Source organism: Cadophora gregata (assembly GCF_030347475.1).
Source record: "Cadophora gregata isolate MNR1 chromosome Unknown scaffold_10, whole genome shotgun sequence".
Lineage (NCBI taxonomy): Eukaryota > Fungi > Ascomycota > Leotiomycetes > Helotiales > Ploettnerulaceae > Cadophora > Cadophora gregata.
Window position 1 is genome coordinate 647,567 of NW_026695933.1, and position 23,349 is coordinate 670,915.

The 23,349-nt window shown below is 48.9% G+C and overlaps 7 protein-coding genes across 7 annotated transcripts; 4 read left to right on the forward strand and 3 right to left on the reverse strand.

Moving 5' to 3' along the window:
• Nucleotides 1-109: 109 nt before the first annotated feature.
• On the reverse strand, nucleotides 110-1,571 carry ONS95_001589 (uncharacterized protein; the record flags this gene model as incomplete). Its single annotated transcript, XM_058494792.1, has 3 exons — nucleotides 110-734; nucleotides 795-1,453; nucleotides 1,512-1,571. The coding sequence occupies 3 exons, from the start codon at nucleotides 1,569-1,571 to the stop codon at nucleotides 110-112; spliced, it is 1,344 nt and encodes a 447-aa protein (XP_058355099.1).
• Nucleotides 1,572-2,201: 630 nt separating this feature from the next.
• ONS95_001590 (uncharacterized protein) lies at nucleotides 2,202-3,379 on the forward strand (the record flags this gene model as incomplete). Its single annotated transcript, XM_058494793.1, has 3 exons — nucleotides 2,202-2,394; nucleotides 2,447-2,909; nucleotides 2,962-3,379. The coding sequence occupies 3 exons, from the start codon at nucleotides 2,202-2,204 to the stop codon at nucleotides 3,377-3,379; spliced, it is 1,074 nt and encodes a 357-aa protein (XP_058355100.1).
• Nucleotides 3,380-3,456: 77 nt separating this feature from the next.
• On the reverse strand, nucleotides 3,457-7,170 carry ONS95_001591 (uncharacterized protein). Its single transcript, XM_058494794.1, has 3 exons — nucleotides 5,983-7,170; nucleotides 5,852-5,933; nucleotides 3,457-5,796 (listed from the first exon to the last, which is right to left on the reverse strand). Exons 1-3 carry the CDS (start codon nucleotides 6,468-6,470, stop codon nucleotides 4,219-4,221), a joined length of 2,148 nt encoding a protein of 715 aa, XP_058355101.1. The 5' UTR covers nucleotides 6,471-7,170; the 3' UTR covers nucleotides 3,457-4,218.
• A 2,633-nt stretch (nucleotides 7,171-9,803) lies between these two features.
• On the reverse strand, nucleotides 9,804-11,162 carry CWC25 (RNA-splicing factor; the record flags this gene model as incomplete). The annotated part of the gene is made up of 1 exon (XM_058494795.1): nucleotides 9,804-11,162. One exon carries the CDS (start codon nucleotides 11,160-11,162, stop codon nucleotides 9,804-9,806), a length of 1,359 nt encoding a protein of 452 aa, XP_058355102.1.
• A 334-nt stretch (nucleotides 11,163-11,496) lies between these two features.
• Nucleotides 11,497-15,255, forward strand: ONS95_001593 (uncharacterized protein). The gene is made up of 5 exons (XM_058494796.1): nucleotides 11,497-11,633; nucleotides 11,679-11,898; nucleotides 11,942-13,127; nucleotides 13,238-15,169; nucleotides 15,220-15,255. The coding sequence occupies exons 1-4, from the start codon at nucleotides 11,593-11,595 to the stop codon at nucleotides 13,306-13,308; spliced, it is 1,518 nt and encodes a 505-aa protein (XP_058355103.1). The 5' UTR covers nucleotides 11,497-11,592; the 3' UTR covers nucleotides 13,309-15,169; nucleotides 15,220-15,255.
• A 1,746-nt stretch (nucleotides 15,256-17,001) lies between these two features.
• Nucleotides 17,002-17,301, forward strand: ONS95_001594 (uncharacterized protein; the record flags this gene model as incomplete). The annotated part of the gene is made up of 1 exon (XM_058494797.1): nucleotides 17,002-17,301. The coding sequence occupies one exon, from the start codon at nucleotides 17,002-17,004 to the stop codon at nucleotides 17,299-17,301; it is 300 nt and encodes a 99-aa protein (XP_058355104.1).
• A 2,277-nt stretch (nucleotides 17,302-19,578) lies between these two features.
• On the forward strand, nucleotides 19,579-21,559 carry ONS95_001595 (uncharacterized protein; the record flags this gene model as incomplete). Its single annotated transcript, XM_058494798.1, has 4 exons — nucleotides 19,579-19,893; nucleotides 19,949-20,035; nucleotides 20,082-20,145; nucleotides 20,235-21,559. The coding sequence occupies 4 exons, from the start codon at nucleotides 19,579-19,581 to the stop codon at nucleotides 21,557-21,559; spliced, it is 1,791 nt and encodes a 596-aa protein (XP_058355105.1).
• Nucleotides 21,560-23,349: the final 1,790 nt, after the last annotated feature.

Consider the following 23,349-nt stretch of genomic DNA (forward strand, 5'->3'; position numbering starts at 1 on the left):
TCATCTACAGCTCGCCAGAAGCAAGAAAAGCAATTGTACAAACCATCCATAAGGATCTTGACGTTGTTTGACCACTCGTGTAGTCACAAGCCGTAGAACTTACATCAGACTAAAGCTTGCACTGAACCTTCTGCGCATTTGACACAGCTGGAAGTGAAGAGAATGGCAACATCCCACCAATCATCGCACCGACCAACTTCACGACCCATCCCACAGCCGACATGGTACCATACAAGAAGTAAGTACCAAACGCATTAGTTTTCAACGCACTAATCCGACCGGCCTGCAACACCTTCTTCTCCCATATTTCGACGGACATCTCGCCACGGAATACTTTCTCCAGCAAAAGAGCCTGCGTCGCACTCGCAGTCGTACTGAGCGCCATATGAGGACGAACGAGATTGAGAGCTTCACCCGTGATGAGCACCCGGCCTTTCATGGCTACGGCGCGAGGACAGCTGAGGTCACTGATGGCTGTAATGAAAGGCTGGGTGGTCTTCGAGACAACATCTGCGAAAGGAGTGCACATTTGTTCCTTGGCGATTTGGACATATTTGCTCCAGGCTTTGAGATTCATTCCGCCGGCTGGGAGAGTGTTACGGTGGAGAGTACCCGAGGTGTCGGTCATGATGTCAGTGAAGTCTGGGGAGTCGGCTGTGAGTGGGTGGTACCAGACCCAGTTGTAGCGGCGGTGACCGGGTTCGAGAGAGCCATCTGAGCCGGGGATGATGTACCTGTTTACTGATCAGTATTCTAGATTCGAATTTGGTGGAATTGATGTTGGTGGGGCTTACAGAAGGATATAATTGTTCTTGAAGCAGAAGTAGGTTAGCTTCGGATCGAACGCCTTCTTGGCTTCCTCGGAAACCTCAGATTCAGGTACCGTTCCTCTGAGTGCGACATATCCTGCATAAGCCCGCTCAAGCTCAGGGAAGAACGTGCTGCGCAAGCCGGAATTGGCACCGTCAGCAAGAATGACAAGGTCAATGGTAAGACTGCCCTGCTTATTTCTATCAAGGATATCTTCAAAGGTGACTTGAACGCCATGCTCAAGGTCAGAGATGCCCGTGACACGTTTTCCCAGATCGAAAGTTGCAGTTCCATCCTTCTCTCCGGCAGCTGGTGGATTGGCACAGAAACTGCTGGTGAAGCCATCGAAGTTTGCGCGAAGACGGTGATAAATAACGCCCCATGAAGTCATCTTGAGAGGTCTCTTGGCTTCGCGAGTGACAGCAGCATCCTTATTCAACCATTGAATGCCGGGACTCAAAATAGACCATGGTTCCTTGACGAGGTCATGGATGTCCATGAACTCGTCGAACTCAGGGTGGGTGGTGATGCCAGCTGCTAGATCGGAGCGCTCGGATTTGGTGTTTTGCTCAAGGATGTGGACATTGTGGCCGAGGCGTTTGAGAACGATGCCATTCATGAGACCCGTGTTTGAGCCACCGATCTGAGAATTGTCAGTATCGAACTCATTCAATTGTATGGAACACGGAAGCGAGGCCTACGATGACAATATTCATTGGCTTGTCAGGAGTAATCACGTTCAAGAGCGTGTTGCGAGCCATGTTTGCGTCGATCTCCCCGAACAAATTGCTGTGTTGACCTGAGTGGAAGTTGCAGTTATTGAAAGGAAGAAGACGAAAAGTCTAGTGTGAATGTCGATTATTATCCCAAGCCGAGAAAGGTGAACGTGTCAGAACTTTAATCCTCCCCAACAGATGTGTGATTGCACGAGATGAAGTCAAAAATCCTTGTACTCTCGCTTGGTTGGTTGCATTCGCTTACAGGGCAAGGAAAGTGTGACAAGGAGTCGTACCAACAACACCGACGTGAGTCCGGAATGTAGCACATCGACACTCTGTCAATCCTTTCCGGGCCGCCAGCCACTTGCGACACGGTCGAGATCTACAATGATATATAAATATCTGTCAATTGATGACACTCTGAGCCATGCTTTGTGCTGCTTCGTCACTCGTCGTTCTCCTACTGTCCTTCCCCCTGATCCTTTTTCATAATGTTGCCTCCCGATGTGCAGAGACTCGGCCACCATCATTTTTCCCACGATGGTGGGTAGTACGGCTTCATACAATGGCAGCCATAAGAGGCTCTTGCCTTCCTCTGCACCCCCGCGTTCAGCCATCTTTCCGTAAGGCTTGAGCTTGTGTCACTTACACTATTTGCAGCCTCCAACAGCCATGGACAGACATCTTTCATCCCAGGCGAGAAACACTACTACCGCTTCAACTGTTGTATCAGTATTGGCTGTGATATCTGTTGCTTTGAGATTCTGGACTCGAAGGATAATCAAGGCTGGTTATGGTCCGGATGATTGGTGGATTCTCGTTGGTCTCATCTTCATGTTGAGTACTGGGGGCGTTCTTCTCTACGGTACAACCAATTCTCCAAATGATATGAGAACTTAACTCACAAAATCGTTCAGGTGTCAGAGCAGATCCAAATGGAGGGAATGCCATCAATCGAGATGATCCCAACTTCGATTTCACTCCCCATACAACCTACCTCAAGACATCCTTCATCGCCGCTACGCTGTACTTCTCAGTCGTGACAGCGATCAAGATCTCCATCCTCTACATGTATCGTCGAATATTCCCCATCGATGAATTTTACCTGCAATCCCAAGTTGTCGGTGGGCTTGTGATCATCTGGTGGCTCGTCGGCAGCATCTTGACGATAATTAGCTGCTTACCTGTTAACCGTCTCTGGATCGGACCAAGTGCCGGAGGCTATTGTTTCAATTTCAACATATACTGGATGTCCATGGGTGCAGTGGAGTTGGTGATTGACACTCTCCTGCTCATTCTACCAGTGCGGATGGTCCTCGGACTTCGGCTTTCTCGTCAGCAGAAAGTGTTGGTCGTGGGTATCTTTGTCCTTGGAGGCTTGTAAGTGTAGTTCTTAAAACCCAACGCCTTCAGTCAACTAATTTCTTCAAAGCGTCATCGTCACCGGCCTCGTCCGTGTAATTCTAGGGTATCGCCCAGGCAGTCAAAATGTTGCCTTCGCGAGAGCAGAACTCTGGTCAGCTGTACACATCGGCATCGCAATCGTGTGTGCATGCCTTCCCACTTTACGACCGCTCATCAAGCGAGCCAGCACGACTGCTTCTTCCTTGCGGAGGAAATATGGTTCAAGTTCGAGTAGTGGCCAAGATACGAGCGCTAATGGTTCGGGAGGTTCGAATGTTGCTTCGAGGAATCGGGGACCGTCTGAAGTGCTGACGCTAAAGAATGTGAGGACTGGAAGTGCGTCGGCTGATAATGTGAGGCTGACAAGGGATGGTGAGTCGCCGCCGGTAATTCCATTCCAGGTCATGTCGCCCAGAATGGGATTGAGGCCGGATGATGTTGTGTAATGAAAGCAAGATAGCTTCGAACCATGCCTTATGCGGACAATGATTTGGAGTAGCAATCTAAAAGCTCAAAATTTGATTGATCTGAATGATGAATATTTTTTGGGAGCACAACTTTCTCACTACGCGATCAAGGCCACTTGGCAGGAGTCACGCTCCTCGGAAGCCGTTTGTCCTGGTAAGGGAGCCTCGACAGAATGTCGGTCTGCTTCCCTATGTTGAAAAATTGTCTTCGGGCTCAATCTGCTCTGCTTGAAAGACTTGCGTTGCCCAATCACCACACACCGAGTCACTTGATCTAGGGAAGCGCACGTAGCTGGCGGAGAAACGTCTTTCTCACGGGACCGCGCTATGTACAGCTGCCCCAACACCAATTCCAGTACCAAATAACAATGCCTACCAAACTAGACCATTTCATCCCGAACCAAAGAAAGTGAACTCCATCGCCAGAAAACAAGCATCTACCAAACTCCATCCAAGCCCAACACCTTTCCGCGCCTCCAGTCCGCCCATCCATCCATCCATCCCAACCATAGAGCGGCAAAGTCTAACCAGTCGAATCGCTCGTGCGCCAGTATCTCATCTCCCATGCCATCACTCCAAACAGCGAAGCAAAGCCAATCCTGTCCATCAACTCGAGTCACTCATGCTTCTCTCATGATCTGTACCCAGGAACTTGTAAAGCCGTCCTTGACACGTACACCGTCCCGTTGGGAGTGTGATGATATGATACAGGTGAAAGTCAGGCTGTACAGCTTCAAATAGCTATCGGGGGATTGACGATGCCGCCACACTTCGAAAGTATGAGGCTATAGAATAGAATTGTTTGCCATTGTCGTGTCTTATGACAATTTTTGCTGCACTGATAGGATCGAGCCCTTCATCAGTGCCGAGATAGCAATCCCCATCTGTCTCCCATCCAAGTTCTCCTCTTCGGGAAGTCCAGCCTCGTCGCCTGCTCCGTCTGTTTTGGGGATACCGATGATGTGGTGGAGAGGGTGCTCAGCATCGGTTCGCTTTTTGAGTGGCTTCACGATGCCGAATTTCTCCAGAACGTCTTCGCCCGACGCGCCGACCACTGCCAATGCATCGTAAGCAATTACCTTGGTGAAGTAAGGCAGCATGGCCTCGCCCAGAGGATATTCCTCATCGGGTTCGTGGCCAGCGGCAAACCACGTGCTCTTTGTCTTCACAGCCCAGTCTTGCGTCATGTGTGGCGCGAAAGGATGGTCGCTGCAGCAGCGAGCATAGAAGTTGAGTTCTTGGCTCGTTTGTACGCCTCGGAGATAACGGCCGAGCGGGTGGCCAGTTTCGTCAAGAAATTCGAACAGAGAGCTGTAGATGGGCGTGGCGTTGGCGGCGACTTTTGTCCATGCTGTGGAAGGGATGTCGTAGTCCTGCATGAACTTGTGGAAAGTGGCTGCGCCTTCCAGGTCGAATCTGTTGTTCGCAGCAGCGGGGTCAGGTACCAGCTTATCGTTGATCATGCGATATCCGCCTTGGAGGACCACATTTGCAGTGCCATTTTTGAGAAGTTTCGTATGTTCCCGTGAAAACTGCGCAATGTCCATCAAACTCGAGATCGTCAATACCGTAAGCTTCTTATCTTTTGCCAGACTTTCAGTGAAGATCTTTTTGAGAAGCTCTTGTCCTTGTGGCAATTTTGTAGATTTCGGTGCAATGAAATCTTCGGTATTGTCGAATTCATGTAGGTAGTTGTTCAGCTGGCGCTGAGCATCTCCAATCGAACCAATGCCGATTGGCAAATCTGAACGGCCCAGAGAATCCAGTGCCCCTCGTCCAAATAAGGCTCGTTCCTCCGCTGGCTTCAAGTTCGCCACAAAGCCTTCAATTTGGATTACGCCCATGCGGTCAAATTCCTTCAGACACATCATAGCCATCAGATCATCGTAGTCTTTTGCGAGGTCTGTGATTGTGACGATGTATGGTTTCCGATCGATGCCATCTCTCTTGAACTGTTGCTCTCGATCTTTGACTATTGTTATCAATCCTTCGTAAAACGACCCCTCTTCTTGGGTTAGACCTTTAGGGATTCTAGGATCTATAGGTTCATAAGGACCGTCGAGCGGCTCTTGGACTGGTGGTGGTCTATATTTGCCTGCGTAAACATCTCGAACATTTTGAAAATGATCCATCAAGTCCTTTCGCGTGAATCGCTCATAATCTTTGACGGATAAGCAGCCGAGAATATACTTCATCAAGCTTTTACTGTATGTCTTTTGGAGAACCTTCTGCTTGAAGAAGCCAAACTTTTCACCTCTGTCCTCCGGATTCAAAGCATTATCACCTTCGTCCCAAAAGCGACCATTGGTGATAACGTGGAGCATACACTTTCCGACTTGCCATATTGTGTTTGGAGATGCAATAATGTGTACAGGCGCTGCAGGCCACTTTTCATCCTTTTCTCAGTTAGCAAGTTCGCACCCGATGATAACCACTCCGCTGGGGACTTACCTCTGGTACTAATTCAGACACTAGACAGGCAAAAATTTCCCAAACCTTCTGTTCTGGAATCACTCCTTTTCTACCAAATTGACTATTTGCTTTGTCAGTATTCTGGATTAAATCAGAGGCTCTAAACATACCTGTACAGCTTTCTGAGGAAGTCATTTGTATCACCATAAACCCAATATTCTCGATAGAGCGACGAGATTTCGTAGTCACCAAATTCGGTGGGAAAACTGCATGACTTCTCCTGAAGGGTCAAACTTCTCGTCTTCTTGCTCAGCTTATTTTGGTCCTTTCGTCTGACAGCCCATACTCGCTGTTCGGGCTTTGTGAAGTAATCCCACCCGCCCTGGTCTTTTTCCTTCGACAGGGGATGGAGAGCCCTTCTTGCCTTCCAAGCTTGTTGATCCCGTTTTTCTGGTGAGTTTCTCTGCTTCTTTGTCTCTCTCGCTGAGATGAGCCAGTTATCCATGAGATTTTCAAAATCTGTAGGGATTTTGCTGCTGGCTCCTTGAATCCGTAGCTGTTTCTGGGGCCGAAGCTCACGATCTAAGTCTAAGCGGTTGTCCATATTGATCTCAGCGTGTTGGCGTTTGGGCATGATATTTCTGAAGTATTTTCGCATTCCAAAAGAGGCTGAAAGCGGCGCGCTTATGTAGACTTTTAGGCCACGGTCGTTGACTCGCGGCACTCACGATGTGAATCACCAGCGCAGCAACAACACAGTCTACCTTGGTGAATGGCAGTGGGTGAGATGAGATATGAATATGGATGCGAATCCCCGGTCCTACGCCTTGTGCTAGGGGGTCCCGACGATGGATAGAGAAGTACAGCCTTGTGGGGCAAATTGGTGCGGGTTCTGTCTTTGGATCTGTCAAGGCCACGCTGCATTGCGCAGAAAAGTCGCGATAAGACCGGTGAGGCAACAAGCTGCTAACCAGAAACAACCACACAATTCCTAGTGAAGTGAAGGTTTCATGAAGTCGGTTGCGGTGCTGGATCGATCAATGAAGCTGTCGAGGCTCAAAGAGCTCGCTTGCTTTCAGAATGGGCATGGCTGGGCTGTCGTGTGGCTTAGCTCATTGGAGATGGATCAGGCAAACATTCGCCTTAAGCAGTTCATGGAAGAACCAAGCCGGGATTATCGATTGGATGGCGCTTTATGAAACCTATGAGATTATTCCTAGCGCCTTTGTGACCGAATTGGAAAGGAATTCGAAGCTCAAAGGTGGAGTTTGATGTCACGTGACTTTGTATCAAAGCAGGGCATTTCGGTGAGAGCTTCAGGCAAGTTTGGAGCAACCATAACGCAGAGTATCGACAGGGATATCTTACGGATGGCTTGGTTGTTATATACCGAATGGATAAAGATACCCACATGTTATTTTCATCACTCTATCAATATGTTTGTTACAATTATCCACCAACATCCTTCCATCGAACTGTTTAGCACGAAATGCTTTACATTCTCAGCGCTTTGACTGGATCTTTCTTAAAATATTAGCACGTTGGTAGTTTGTGATCCGGGGGCTCCAGGACTTCCTTTGTCCTCATGACATTTAAGGGCCCAATCTGACACCAGTAAGCAATCTCCAGCTCCCAGTCCTAACTCCGCAGCGCCACCACATCTTGACAAATGGCACTCCACTTCAACCCTATCCCTTTCACGTTATCGTAAAGAGTTCTTTGCTGTTCTATTCTTCGGATTCTCTCACCGAAGTCACCATGTACCCACAGTGGTTCGCCCCCCTAAACGAGCATCATCACGTGCAATACCTCCTCTCCACTGCGGAGTTACTTCCCCTGAGACTCTCTCGTACTTACAATGTGACATTGGGAGCTTCAATCTACTGCGGGGTTGGTATTTGATTACATTCATGCAGTTATGCTCGCCGACTTCAAGCAGTGTTGACTTCATAGCGATGAAGTGAAAGTCGCTGCTCGACTCAACGCCTCCGAAAGCATGCTCATACTTCTTCTCAATGTTCATTTGAAGTCTGCCTATAGCAGCCTCATCTTTCTCCCCAAATAGCGAGATCTGTTGTGACTTCTCAGAGCACCTATCCTCAACCTGTACGGAGCTGAAAGGATCTCTGAGCAACCAGTTCTCGAACTTTCCTCCTTCCTCATTTTGCAGGAAACAAAACAATGGCTAGACGAGCCCAGACTACCATAACCAAGTCTCCCGAGCTCCTCACACCGAGTACAGCCCAAACCTAAAACCCACCTCCCATTCTGGCGGGTACTCCATATCATCCCAGCTCGAGACCCACACGTTCAAGGTAACTCTGCGAACCACTATCGCACTTTCGAGAACACCGTCTCGGCATATTGACACCTTGCTAGCAGAAACACAGCCCCCAATGTATCTAGGATATGCTCCGTAGCCCACGGACCGACTAGTGACTGATGTTCAGCATGACGGTGAAGTCGAGATATGCGCGACAGCCTTGAAGACTTGGATCCAACCTTACAAGGACCCTTGGTGAATCTTTGTACTGGTTTGGAGAATTCGAAGCACGGATGTCTACACCGAGAGAAAGATGCTACATATTGTCTGCATTTGGGATAGGTATTGGGATCTAGGCTGAGATTCGATTTCGACTGAGCGATTAAACCACAGGCCAGTCCTTGTACCTGCATGGTAGATGAGGATCTAGAAGTAGGGAATGAGTGAAAAGAGCTTGATCCATGATATGTTCTACATCGCTCAAAGACTGAACAGGGCTGGGACATGGCTTGGATCTGAAAGTGACTTAAGCAAGTGATTGGACCAAACTTCGGGATACTACACGCAATAGTCAGAAGCTACATCATAATCCAAGAAAAGTGACTTCAACTTACTATGCAAGCTGAAAGATTCTCCAAAGAACCACTGGAAGATCTATGGCTACTTTCTGTCTCACCGAGAACTGGAACAGTGATTTGATACCGAGACGAGAAGCTCCAGAGTCGAGCTTTTAGTTTCCAGAATTTCATTTTCCACTCGGAAACCCTGTCGATGACCTGGACCAAGTTTTGAGCAGCTGAAACTTCCATCCCATGCTAGAACTTATGACCGGGAAGTAGAACAATGTGAATTGGCTGACAGGATCAGCAAATCTAAGTATCAAGTTCAAGTTTCACCGGAGCTTCGTCACCACTCCACTCGAAGCCCTCCAATATTTTAGCAGTAAAATGTAAAGCATATTGCTTCATAAGTCGCAGGACTCTCACATGAATACCTAGTCAGTACACTTGATATGGTTCTGACACACACAAGCTCTCAAGTCTGCTACAGACCTTGGATATCAACATATTCTCGCTATGCCACCTCGCTCCCAAAACTTCATTTTCCACCCCCCTCCATACCACACACAACGTCTATATCCACTCCGCACACCATCCCTTGCTTTAAAAACGGTCAAAAATACAAAAACAAAAAACATACAACAGTGGGTATTCGCTGGTGGTCACCCACCCAACTACTAATCCACCGATCTGGTGCTTATGTATGGCAGAGCGGACGGGATGCCCAGGTCTCACCAGTCTATGGTCGTATGTGGGAGGAGTTTGGTTATTTGGATATATATATCGATGTAGTAGATGGGGAAGTCATTGTTGTAATGTGGAGGTTGCATGGTGCTAGAATCTGGGTGGAGTAAGTGGGATGTTGTGATAGTTGAAATTAGCGAGACGAGGGAGCTTCACATATCCGGACGAGGAAGGCTTGGAAAGACGGGGAAAGACTACCAGGGGCGATGAGAGTGAAAGATAGTAGATGATATTGAACAAGTCATCTATAGTTTCTGGTGGGAGAGGACTATTTTCTGCATGCATCAATCTTGCTTGGTAGGAAACAGTCTCACAAAAGAAAGCTTGGCAGTATAAGAGTGTTGACCAATACGGGGGCTTATTTATTGAGCGCAATAGAGTTATGGTACAATGTCATTCCCATTTTTCCAGGAAGAGATTAATTTCATTGCTCATCCTTCTGAAGCCCTTGCCTACCTCTCCCAATACGATCTGCCAAGCCCATATTTCCAGCCTTCTTATGCAAGCCATTGATGAAATCACCCTTATCTCCATATTTTGATGATCGAGCCCTGGCTTTATCCTCAGCTTCATGCGTGGCCTTCTCCTGTTCTGCTAAAGCTGCCAAACGCTTCTCTCGATCAAGGTCTAAACTCGTAGCATCTTGTTGCATGGCAGCCAGCTTACGCTGCCGTTCAGCCTCCTTGTCTTCGTTTGGTGCTTCTCGTGATGGTGGCGCAGGCCGGCGGTCTTCTCTCCCATCATAACCCCCGTTTCGTCGATTATCATGTCCACCACGCCCATTCGTGCCATTTCCCCTATAATCTCGACCAGCAGGGTATGATTGCCGTCTATCAGGTGATCTCCGTCTTTCCGGAGAAGGTGACCTGGATCCAGCAGAAGAAGTATTCCTCCGTCTCCTGCGATCATAATCTCGGTCTCTCGTTGCTCGGTCTCTTCCTCGATCTTCGGGTGAAGCAGATCGTCTTCTGGGTCTATCGAAGCTATCTCGTCTGCGGGGTGGACTTGCGGATCTCGAAGATATCGAGGAAGAATTCCGGCGTCTTTTGCGTCCGTAGTCGTGATCCTTTTCTGATCTTCCCCTTCCCCTGTCCTCTGGCGTTACTGATCTCCTGCGAGAGGTTGACCGTCTCCGACGATGCTCTGTCCTGCTACTCCTGTGCCCATCTGTATCCTCCCTACGTCTCCGTTTTCGTATGCTACGCTCTTCTGATGTTTCACGATGGCGGTGATGATGCCTGTGTCGTCGCTTCTCTTTCTTCTCCTTTGAGTCCTCGATCTGCCCAGCAGCTGCAAGCATTTGCCTGCGCTTGATCGGGTCATTCATCATAGCCTCATAAGCAGCCTGTTCTTGCCTCTTTATCGCCAACATAGGATCTTCTCTAACCTTCGCTGCTGTGTCTCGGAGAGTATTGGCATGTTGCAATGCCATGAAACTATCTTCAGCGGCTTGCTTTTCCAACTTCTTGTGCTCAACACCCTTGATCAGTGGATCAATACGTCGCTTTCCCAAAAGATATCCTTCCATCTCTTCCGTAGTTCCAGCTTGCCCGCTTGATGGTCCTTGATACATCCAGTCCACACGATCGACCCGTTTTCGGCTTCCTGCTGCCTCAAGTTCCCGCTGAATTTCCTCTTTCTTCTGTTCCTCCTTGAGCTCCTTGATTCGGAGATCTGTCTTCTTCCTCTCCTCCAGCGCTTTGTTCTCTTCCTCCCATACCCGCCTCTGATTGCTCATGAGCACGGGATGCCATGACTTCTTCAGGTTGAGATCGCCACCCATCTTGTCGGTTTAAGAGGATCTGCTGAAGAAATTATGTCGGTAGAGAGGGTTGCAGCCAGTGCTGGACCAAGGGCTTTATTGTCTTGTATGATTCCAAGGCTATTAATTTGAGATCAGAGGATTGTGTTGTCTGTTGTCGCAAGGTGTGTTCGCTGATGAAATAAATTGACGAGGCGCGCGACTGATGGATAGCGTGGGGCGGGACACCTGCTAGCGCTAAGCTTTTTCGAGACAAAGCCAATCACTAGCTGTCAAAGCTCCAGGCAAACAGTGACCGCCTTGGAGCTTCGTAGCCTTGGAGCAACCTCGTCTGGATTCATCCTCCAAAGAACTTTCGACCTTCCAACTCGCGCGTGAAATTCTCTGTCCAGCTCGAGAACATTTGCGCGACACCTTGAATTCCAAGTAATCTACTTCACACGCAGCAAATATGTCTGACGACGATTTCATGCAAGATTCCGACCAGGAGGGGTAGGTCAAGCTCCCAGTCTACTACATTATGTCCTGACAAAATAGATATGATTTCGAGTATGAAGAAGATGACGAGGAGGAGGGTGGCGATGTCGATATTGAGAACAAATACTACAACGCAAAGCAACTGAAAACCACCGACCCTGAAGGTGCCATCGAAGAATTCCTTGGAGTGCCAGCGCTGGAGCAAGAGAAAGGCGACTGGGGGTTCAAAGGTCTGAAGCAAGCAATCAAGCTAGAATTCAAGCTAGGATTGTATGACAAGGTATGGTTACTGCCTAGAAATTTAGATATGTGCTGACCTCCAGGCCGTCGAACATTACACTGAGCTACTCACCTATGTCAAGAGCGCCGTCACTAGAAACTATTCTGAGAAGTCTATCAATAATATTCTGGACTACATAGAGAAGGGATCTGAAGGTGAGGCAGCTGGTCGGTGTATGGAGGAGTTCTACTCGCAAACCTTGCAATCTTTCCAGAGTACAAACAACGAGCGTCTGTGGCTCAAAACCAACATCAAGCTAGCGAAGCTCTACCTAGACCGGAAGGACTATGCGACCGTTACAAAGAAGCTGCGCGAGTTGCATAAGGCATGCGAGAGAGAAGATGGTACAGATGATCCAAGTAAAGGCACATATTCTTTGGAGATTTATGCCCATGAGATCCAGATGTATGCCGAGACGAAGAACAACAAACAACTGAAGAGACTCTACGAGCGCGCATTGAAGGTCAAATCCGCGGTGCCCCACCCAAAGATCATGGGAATCATTCGGGAGTGTGGCGGAAAGATGCATATGAGCGAGGAGAATTGGAAGGATGCACAGAGCGACTTCTTCGAATCCTTCCGAAATTATGACGAAGCTGGTTCACTGCAAAGAATCCAGGTCCTCAAGTACTTGGTGCTCACGACGATGCTTATGAAGTCCGACATCAATCCCTTCGAATCGCAAGAAACGAAGCCCTACAAGAATGATCCTCGAATTGCCGCAATGACCGACCTTGTTGATGCATATCAACGTGATGATATTCACCAGTATGAGTCTGTCCTAAACAACAACCGAGACCTCCTATCCGATCCGTTCATCGCCGAGAATATCGATGAGGTTACTAGAAATATGCGTACCAAGGCGGTTCTGAAGCTTATCGCACCTTACACCCGATTCAACCTCGCCTTCATCGGAAAGGCGCTCAAGATCCCAGTTACTGAAGTCCAGGACATTCTAGGTTTCCTAATTGTCGACAAGAAGGTCAAAGGAAATATCAATCAGCAAGATGGAACGGTTGAGATCGAGGACAACAGTGACGCTGAGCGATTACGTGCAATGACAGAATGGACCTCTGCAATCGATACTCTTTATCGGACCGTTTTCTCCGACGGCGAAGGATTCAAGATGCCCGATGTGCAGCAGACGAGCGACGACGCTCTTGCGCACACTTTTGGATTCTCAAATGTCGGCTCAAAACTTTCCTGGGGACCGCAAGCCAAGCAAAAAGGTAGGGGAAAGAAGATGATGGGTGGTGGTTAGTCGACTTTATCAACTTGCTGTCTCTATCAGCACTTGATTTTGTTGGTTAATTGCTAACTAATCTTTTCTATTTCCCAGGTGGTGCTAGTGGACCGTCGTCATTCTTGATTTCCCCTCTTGACGACGATCTCTTTGGTTACACAGCATGAAGCCCTAGTCGAAAAGGAGTGATACGCATAAGGAATTCCGGCTTCCGGTGGTAACACGCACAACGAAATGATAACGATTTTCAACGAAGACGAACTGAACTCGGGATGCTTGCAGATTGTTATGGCGTATTGGGCAGGTATCTAAGCACAGCGATTGATTCATTCAGAAAAATGTAATTTACAGCACGTTGGTAGACAGGCAAGCGAAGACGAGCCAGACAGCGATATCGCTCGCGTACGTGCATGGCATGGCATGGGTAGGGCATTACATACATGCAAGAATGCATCGGAGCAGGAGTTCAACCTTGGATCTTCCATTGGACGTGTTTCAGGTTGCGTGCATATCGTATGTTTCCCTGCATGACATTATTTGCTCGTTTGATTGGAATGACATGCCTTTTCCAGACGGTATCTGATCCGGTTGACTGTGAACGGGTAGGTTGTGGATATGAAAGTGATGTGCTTCCCCTGTTTTCCTGCTTTTGCAACCTTGTTTGCAGCCATGTGGATCTGCTGTTGGTCTACAGTATGAGTGGGTGTACGTCGGAGGATACATGACTGACTTCTCCCGTCCAGTGTGTGTGCCTGCCTAGACGTGCTGTACTGTAAATCCCCTCGTCGTAAGAAAGGAAAATTGATGGCTTGCATGTTTTTGTCACATTTTCCAAGATTTCCGGACCTACGGTCCTGCCTACTTTCAGGGTCTTCTTTTCTTGCTTGGCTTAATGAATGGCACCAGATCTCTCTGCCTCTCTCTAGTATCTGCCGCGCTATGAAATAGAGACCAGAGTTAGGTCAACACTGTGGTTTGTTCATCTTTCTCTCGATCCCACTCCCTACTGTAGCCTGCCGAGCCTGCCTGGATCTTAACAACCGAAAAATTTATTTAATAATATACCCTTCACATCCCGCTCTCGCCCGCTGCTCGTCAACATCGCCACCCTGAATCTTCATACCTAACCGTGGAGCCGTTACGGCCGAGATATAGATACATATGCGCCACTACTGTACAACACCATCCGGGGAACCCATTCCGCCGCAAAGATCGTCATCTAGAGTCCCCCGTACCGTGCCTGCTTTGGACGGGGAATCCATGAAACGTGGTCAGGCAGGTAGAGGGAAGGAATCAAGCTTCGGCTCTGGGATTGTTCCTTGTTATTCCTTTGTGACGGTAGGTAATATGGTATGATTTAGAGCTGGGAGGTCTTGTCGAAGTTGAAGATAGAGTTTGATTGTAATTTTTTGAATCTGGTTTTGAGACCTTGATACCTTAGTCTGAAATAATTTATTTACCCCTAAGTCTTGAACCTTTGTCTATTGCAATTGAGAAGTTATCCCAACACCTATCCACTATTAAATCCACACAGGCGAGGGATCCCTCCTCCCGGTGTGCACCCCCGCGCGCGCGCGCCCGGACGCGGGCGGGCACTCCCTTCCTCATCCCTGCTACCTTGTCAATACAGTAGCACATTTCCAAGTGGCTTCGCTTGCACATCCCATTCGGAGCGCTCCTTACCCCCTTGACCTTGACAATAATCCTACTCTCTGAATCAGGCGAGCTGTGAGTGGTCGGGGATGTCGGGGAGAGAAGCCTGGATCCGCTGGGACTGGAGACTGGAGGTTGGAGGCTGGGACGGGAGAGGGATGCTTGGTTTGGTTGGAAAAGGTGCTGGTAATGGGATCTCATCTTGCTTTAAGTTGGTGGTGCGTCAGGTGCTGCCTGGTGGGGAGGGTGATGTGTTGTGCTACAGTACGGTAGGTATGATATGATATGATATCGGATGTGGAGATAGTCGGGTTCGGGGATCGGGGAAGGAGTTGAGAAGGCGTAGAAGGCTGAGGCGTGGCTTTGAGATGAGATGTGAGATATGAGATCCAGGATTTTGAGTAGATAACTAAAGTTCTATCTAGGTAGAAGCAGCCAGGACTTGCAATTCATGTTAAATGTTTATTTAATCCATGAATGGCCCTGAGCCGGCACAGTTGCCATTGAAAAACGAGTATCTAATGATCAGGTCAATAGTCGATCTGGCTATCTTGACAAGATAGATGAAGATTAGCAAATAAAAAAACCTAACTGGGAACCAGGTGGATCCAAACATTTGTTTTTCTTCTTGAAGTTACATCCACTATGAAGGTAGAGTAGCTAAAAGGACAAGTAAAACTTACTGTGACTTCACAAAAAAAAGATGCCAGCTTGACTCTCCCGATAAAACGATGTCACCCAAGCCATGGACCTAGATCATATCAAGGTGATTTCTAAGTCCCGTGGCTGGGAAGCTAAATCCACAAGCGCTACTGTACTTTACCTCACCACCAACGAAGGTACGGTAACTCTACTTTAACTCTCAGCCATCTGAACTACTGTATGGACGGACAAGTACCGAACCGACAGAGCCTAGCTAACGTAGCGTGAGATGTCAGACGGATGGATCGATCGAGATGTTGACACTAGCAAGACTGGACCTATCGACTACAGTCTATAGACTGGGATCTATTATTGTTGTATGGAAAAAGAAAAGATCGAAGGTATGAGATGAGATTTTCGGACTGAGATTCGGTTTGGTCAAAGGGTGTTGATATCGCGTATCGTGCCGCTTTGTTATCCTGGCTTCTAGGATTTTGTGGGGTGTGGTGAGATGAGATGAGAAGTGCAAAAGTCAAAGTTCTTTTGATGGACTAGGTATAGTAGGTAGATGTAACTGTGACATGCATATACACTTAGGGAAGGTATGAAGGCTCCGGTACGTAGAAACTGAGCTGCGCCCAAACGGCGTAGTTGTGTAAGTGAAGCGAAGTCAGTGAGCACTGCGAAAGATGGGAGGTAAGTACGGAGTAAGCATGCAGCCATCCGCTGCCGTGACCTGTGATGATGCAAAAACCCGTGAGGCAGGTAGGCGCAGGATCGTGTTGCGGTTGTACTTGCTTGTTTGCTCGTGGAGATGTAGTTACTTGCTTCCGAGATGTTGTGGAGAGACGGGTGTGATATTGGTGGCGGGGTGGAGCTACATGGGATTTAGACTTAGTCGTGTATCGATCTGGGAAAGCATCTGCCGAAACTTTAGATTGAGATAAGTATTGAGATGATGTCGATGTGATGCTTGATCTTAGCAGGTCAGGCGAGGGTCCCAAACATGAGTCGCATGCACTTTCTCTAGGATACCAGTAGAAGTTCGTGCTGCAGCAAGTTGGGGGCACGCTGACCTGGGTCCAAAACGCCTTCCCCAAACATCGAACCAAGCATCATATCACATCATATCACATCTCCTCCCAAGCCAAGCTCCCAGCGTCGTATTGCATTCTAGCTGATGCCGCAGCAGTAGCGTCACATTTGGGGGCTCTTCCCCTGCTCCCGTTCGGTTCGTGGAGAGCATGCCATGTCAGTCACTTCCTGCCTGCGTGCTGGAAGCGGAAATGTGATCTATCGTACGCCATACGCCGTGCATGGTTTCTTCAGCGGGAGGGATTGCTTAGAGCTGATGGCGGGGTAGAGCAGAAGGAGCAGCATCCCACGCCCAGAAATGGAGGATGACAGACGAATGGTGTGTGACAGGGAGGGGAGGGAACAGAAGGTGTTAGGGTAATAGACGCTGTAAGCGCCTAGAAGGATGGGGTGGAAGATGCCCAAGGGGTTGATTGGATGGGCATGGGTTGTGGAGGGGTGGCTTGAAGGGTGGTGTCATTAGTGTTGTGATGGCATGGGTTACTGCTGTTTTGGGGGGACCGGTGACTTACCTTGGAAGTGTCTGTGTGATATTGGTTGTGGCAGTGGATCTCCGAGTCATGGCTGGAGGTGTGATGTATGATGAAGTTTGGATGACACAGTTGATCAATCCGTTCCTTACCCGAAAGTGTTCTTGTGGTAGGCAGAACTTGCGTATCATAGACCTAGATATTAGAGGTAAAGGTGGGAGGGGAGACCCGACCATGTTCATGTCCCTTGCAATCATCTATCATGCTGGGCATCGATCATATAATATCAGTCCAAACTAATGTGGCCGTCCGGATTACTTGCCAACCTGGTCAGCACTCCGGCCTGGCACCCATGCTGCTTCCCTTGTCTACCTGACCACAACTTCAAGTACCGGAAGATTTGCAAGTTGTACCTGTCTGGTGTTCCACAACTTGAAGCATCCTTGAGTCGTTCCCGTGCGTACAGCATCGCAAAGTCTAGGCTCTGCACTTCCGCGTCTTCAATTTCCGGGGTTTATATTGATTTCCTCGGATTTGATTCGGTCGATGTAGTCAATGATTGCATCTCCGCTTTGAAAATTGGGATATATGGACGTCAAAGGGCAAGACGCAGGTCCTTTCCAAGTCTGCTTCATGTGAGAATTGGATATTCGTAATACCGGGCCATCAGCACGAAAGTGAGCAGATAGGGCAGGAGCGGAAAGCAGCAGGAAGGTGGGGCAGTCCATACGAGAAAGGACGGGAGGATTGGACAGATAGTAGATCAGTAATAATAGCCAGAATCAATTCCAACAGACAGATAGCAGGGAGCAACGCAGCGGGCGAACAGTAACAAGAGCGTGAAACAGAAATAGAAACAGAGACGGATCGAAGCCAATCAACCTTTTCCCTTGAAGTCGAATTGAGATCTGGCTTATCTGTGTAGTAGCCAAGTCTCTCTCCAGCTTCTTGATGCAGCTACTGTCGTTTTCCTGTTGCTACGATCAAGCAACAAGATGCTCGTCTTTTGATACTTGGCCTCGTCGGAGCTGAAGCCTCTTCGGACTAAGTTGCCTTCCTCTCCTGTAAAGTGAAACTCAATCGCTATGCCAAACAACAGAGCCAAAGCCACATGCACGCACATGTAGATGCGCGCCTGCCGGGTGCTTAGGCTGAATACCGAGGCCGGCGTGTATTGTGGTGGGCGCATCGCCGATGAGAAGTGAGAAGTAACAACGGCACGCCAGCATGGTCAAGGAAGTGAAGGAAGTGAAGGGTTAAGTTAGGGAACAGGATGCCGACGGGCATGGGGAGGGGAGGGGAGGGGAGGGAATGGAAGTGAGCCAAAAACAAACCAACAGGAGTAGCGCCTGGCAGCACCAACACGGCACCAACGCTCCACGAGTCAGGGTTCAGTTCGGGCCAGGCCGTCGCCGTCCACCAAGCAAGCAGAGCGCTGGACAGCTGGGAGCTGCATTTCTGCATTTCTGCATTGGCAGAGTGGTTTGGTTTGGGCTGGGCTGGCGAGGGTTGGCTCGGGGCGGTGGCATTACGGTACGGTATGTAGCAAGTAGTAGGTAGTATTGCATGAGCAGCTGTGCAGCAGCAGTGCAGTGCAGTGCAGTGCAGTCCATCTGAGTGAGCCGTCCGGGCCAGTACAGTGAGTGAGTGCATTGCAGCGGAGCGCAGCGCAGCAGCTGTTGTTGTACAACACATAGATGGATGGAATGATTTGAGGGTCGAGCACACTACGCTTCAATTGCACTGCACTTCCGGAATCCCGCTCATCATTTTCTCCTCTCTCTCTCACATCTCCTATGCTCTGCTGTCGTCGCCATTGCTGGGGTTTCTGATGAGTTGAGCGAGCGAAGTGATGCCCACTGCCAGCGTCGAGAGGAAGAGTGAAACCAGCAGTCAACAGAACCTACTTCAACAGAACCTACGTCCACTCTCCACGATACTTCGACTTGTACACTTGAGACTGGATGAAATACCAAGGACGAGGACGGCCAGGCCAATCGCTCTATCCATTACTGGCACCTCGCCCGGTTACTGGATTGCATTAGGGTCTCTGACTACTTCCCTACCTTGCCTGCCTGCCTTACCTGACTTTGCCTACCTTGTCAACCTACCTTGCCCTCCCTGCCGGCCGGTGTGTTTTGATACTCTTGTGTGACACGAGTAGACGAGAAAAAGTTGCAAGCTTTTCTGCTCCTGTGTCTTGCAACTCGGCATTGCATTGCTCCTCTTCTTCAATTCAAGGCCAGCTGAAAGGACCGGACCCATTTTTGCAGCAATTGCCTCACAACTCAATCCGGGTCGACCTCCCTCAGCAAAATCGACAATCCGTACCAGTGGCCGATTGTTACATTCGTGGATAATTGCTTGCTTGCCTGCCTTCTGGATCGCTTGAGCCTACGACAAAGCTCAAACAAAGACATATAATAGCTCAACCAACCTGGAACTCAGGAACTCAGCCGAAGCTTCAGGGCAGCTCCACCCCCGCCAGTCCAGTCCAGCCCAGCAGCTTCCAGCTTCCAGCTCCAGCAAATACCTCCCTTCCGTTCTTTGAGCAGGGCAGGAGCAAACGGCAAAGGCATGTTCCAACCACAAGCTACGCCCTACTTCTCGTCATATGGAATCTCAGCACCGCCTCCTGAATTTGCTGGATTCCAATCCTCTGCTGGTGTTGTACACAGTGGAGGACCCACGTTGTTTCGAGATCGCATCTTCAGTCCCGTCGCCGCTACGAACCAGACCAGTGGCCCATCCCCACTGAACTTCAACAACACCAACACCAACACCAACACCGACCACCACGGCTCGGGCCTCCCGCCAGACTATCGCAAGATGAGCGCCCACGACATAGATGCCCAAGAGGCACTGGCCAGGGACTACAATCCTGTCTTGGAGGTATGTTGAGAAAGAGAATGTGACAACTGGACAAATGCTAATTACTGCCTTGCAGGGTCCGATGGTGGGGGAGAAGAGGAGCAGTCAGGCTATTACCGAGGAATACGCAAAGGCAGACCCGATATACGTGGTGAAGACATCTGTGAGTAGCTGCAGAGTTCAATTAGGCCCGCGCTGATGTGTGCCAGGCGCTACCACAGAAATACTCGCATTATCGACCGATCCTGGGTGATGGGAACTGTGGATGGCGGGGTAAGAGCTCCATGAACAACAAAGCTTCAACAAGCTCTGTTCCAAAGCGCAGATGGATGAAAAGAATCAACTGCTAATATCTTCTGCAGCTGCCGGCTTTGCCTACTTTGAGACCTTACTACGACAACGCGACAGAGATCAACTGGAAGGGGAGACGGCTCGCATGATATCCTTGAACAACTTTCTCACAACTGTTGGAGGATTTGAAACTTGGCTCTTCGAAGACATGGTGGAGATGACAACAGACCTCCTGAAAAGCCTGGCGGAGCTGGTGGAAACGGCGCCTCGCGAAGCAGAAAAGTTGCTACTGGAAAGCTTCAACAACAAGGAAATATCCGATTCCATTGTGTACCATTTCAAACTTCTGGCAGCTTCGTGTCTGAAGGGCAACCCTCCGATGTATCAAGGTTTCATCCCAGATGTTGGAATCGACGAATATTTGAAGGGAGGCATATTGGTTACGAATACAGAGATTGATCACTTGGGCATGACCCTTTTGATTGATGTTCTGTTGAAACCAATTGGCTTCTCTGTGGAAATTCTCTACCTCGACCTGAGTCCAGGATCACAGGCCAACACCCATGTTTTCCAGACAGAAGATGCCAATGGTATCCCAACGAACCCCAATGGACCTATGATCCACCTCCTCTATAGACCAAGTCACTACGATATTCTGTACAAAGATCAAGGCAACACCACGCATAATGCTACTGTTGACGAGGCTACACGAAATACAAACATCCAAGTCAATCGAGCTACCAGTTTCAGTCTTCAACAGCCTATCCAAAGTACCCCCGTATCGATGGAGGGCTTTGATCAAATGGACATGTCACTCCTGTCGTGCATACCAGGCTTCTCCCTCCCTCCCCAAGCTTCAAATCATGGATTTCCCGCACAATACTCGAACCAGATCGACACGTTTCCACCATCTCCGATATCTGCATCAATTTCTCCGATCTCCCCTGGCGCTTCTTCGACAACAACTTCCTCCAACGCGCTTCCGGCTTCTTTTCCCGCGCAACCGCCGCCCCCAAGCTCGCTAACCTCACCAACTCTCACATCGGCCCACCCATCCTTCCCACATCCGACAGCACAACTCCCAATTCTCACTCACATCCCGCCGCCGCCACAGCAGCATCGGCCGTCTCTGTCGTCTCATCCTTCCCTATCGGCCCATTCATCGGAGCTCTCGTCACCCAGTTCGGCCACCACGTCAAGCCAGTTTCGCCCCAGCAGATACGAATGGGAGGCGGCTGCAGCTACTACCGATTGGCAAGAAGAGCGCGTTCAGTTTCAAACCTCGACCTTCAAGAACAGTCACTACAACACGGCCCACTTCAACAATCCAAACTTCCAGCCGGAGGAATGGACCCCTGAGTCCGAAGACCCGCCAGTGAGGAAGCGGTCTAGCTGACGTGTGGAGAAGAGGAGGATTTGGTGTATGAAAGAGAAGAAATTCAGAGAGCGTGTTGTTAATGGTCGAGATTTTGAGCATGACATTGCATGGCATGTATGAATTGCATTCAGTCGCATTGCACAAGATAAGCGTATGCATGAGAGTGAGTGAGATATCAAACGAAAGGTATGAGATACGACATTACGAAATTCAACAATATCATCATAAACTGGGGGTTTCATTCTGTTATTCATCGGAGGGATGGGAGGAAGGGCCAGGAGAACTGCTTTGTTCAGATCGAGATGGGAACTGAGAACTAAAAAAGCGGCACAGACCAGACCAGATCCAGACATACGAGATGAGATACATCAGCACGAGCTTGGAGCCTACTGTTTACTTTATTTGCTTTCTTGCTTGCCTAGGCAAAATTTTCCTTTCTTTCAAATGGAGTGGAGGCAGCGACTGGAAATTTGAAGGGGAAGCGGGCGTTCATTTTTGCAATTACGTTATTTATTACTTGCTTCATCGGTTGTTGCATTCTTTTCGGGTTTTTGACGGTTGTTCTTGTTGTTATAACTTCGGTTCGTTACCATTTTCAAGCAAGAAATATCGGCATGGCGCGCCAGTACTTGGCTCAATTCATTTAATGTGCACACTGAGGGCATGTGGTGGTTGCACAGGACTGGGTATGGCGATAAGTTGGGACCAAAGCGAATCGTGGATGGTCGCGGCGATGAGTGGAACGAGTAGGTGGGGAATAAAAAACTCTAAGAATGAAGAGAAGGCTTCGAGCGGGTTTGCCTTTGCCTCTCACTTCAGATGCCTTCATGTTAGATGGAAACCATGAGATGAGATGAGATCTTGGACTGTTAACTGTTACGCTTCTATGTTGTGTCTATGAATACCTAGATAGACTACAAATCCCGCATCAGGCAAGTACCCTCCAATACACGCAGACGCCACGTGTCTAAGGTATCTATCTATTCCCTCAGCCCTAAACTTCGACTCCGAATCCACTTCCCATTCTTGTTGAGGCTAAGGTACCTACTCAATCTTGAAGTAGTAAGGTAACTGCAGCCAAGTAAATGTCATAATTCGAATGAAATGTGATTGGTGGCCTCGTTGCTCACCCATACACTTCTCGTCCACACCCGCACTCTTCCGTCCCTCACGTACGGGAAGAAACCTCCCGACCAAGTGCCTGCCCCAAGATCAAGAAAAGTGAAAGTGTAGAACAAATAAATTTTTATATCCCTCATCTCTTGGCCTTCGTTCGGCTCGCCCCCAAGCTAAGCTAGGTTAGCTAAGCTGGACCGAAGCCCTAGTACTTACTTGCATACAACCGTAACCGTAACCGTAACCGTACGACATACAGCATACTGTACATGCAGCAGACTCGGGAAATAAGTTAATGGCGAGGCGGTCCGGTGCGTTTCTGGGTTTGGGATCTGGGATCTGGGATCTGGGATCTGGGTAGTTAGTAGTACTGGGTTGAGGTTTTAGGCTTGGGATACGGGTCTTGTGTTAGAGGATTGGGGGACTGGGGGAGTGGGTGAGTGAGTGGGTGGATAGATGGGAATGGTTTGGGAGGTTATTATTGCAGAAAAGTAATGGAGGAAGGAGTAGAGCTGGAGAGGGAAAATTGGAGAATTGTCTGTGTGATGCTTGCTTGGCGGTGGTGTGAATGAGCGCGTGGGTGAGTCAGTGAGCTCGTCTGTTTATTTATTCCATATAGCGCGGCGCTCGGGGGTGTCTTGTTTTCAGTACTCTAACCAGAAATTTCCATCGTGTCGTTGATATGATTGAGG

What these genes read in the sequence shown, in the direction of transcription:
- ONS95_001591 (XM_058494794.1), bottom strand. Translation starts at nt 6,470, where the DNA reads ATGCGAAAATACTTCAGAAATATCATGCCCAAACGCCAACACGCTGAG. An exon ending in TTCCTCAGAAAGCTGTACAG is followed by an intron (nt 5,934 to 5,982) that starts GTATGTTTAGAG and finishes CAAAGCAAATAG; the next exon opens with TCAATTTGGTAGAAAAGGAG. An exon ending in TGTCTGAATTAGTACCAGAG is followed by an intron (nt 5,797 to 5,851) that starts GTAAGTCCCCAG and finishes AACTGAGAAAAG; the next exon opens with GATGAAAAGTGGCCTGCAGC.
- ONS95_001593 (XM_058494796.1), top strand. Translation starts at nt 11,593, where the DNA reads ATGTCTGACGACGATTTCATGCAAGATTCCGACCAGGAGGG. An exon ending in CAAGATTCCGACCAGGAGGG is followed by an intron (nt 11,634 to 11,678) that starts GTAGGTCAAGCT and finishes CTGACAAAATAG; the next exon opens with ATATGATTTCGAGTATGAAG. An exon ending in AGCTAGGATTGTATGACAAG is followed by an intron (nt 11,899 to 11,941) that starts GTATGGTTACTG and finishes GCTGACCTCCAG; the next exon opens with GCCGTCGAACATTACACTGA.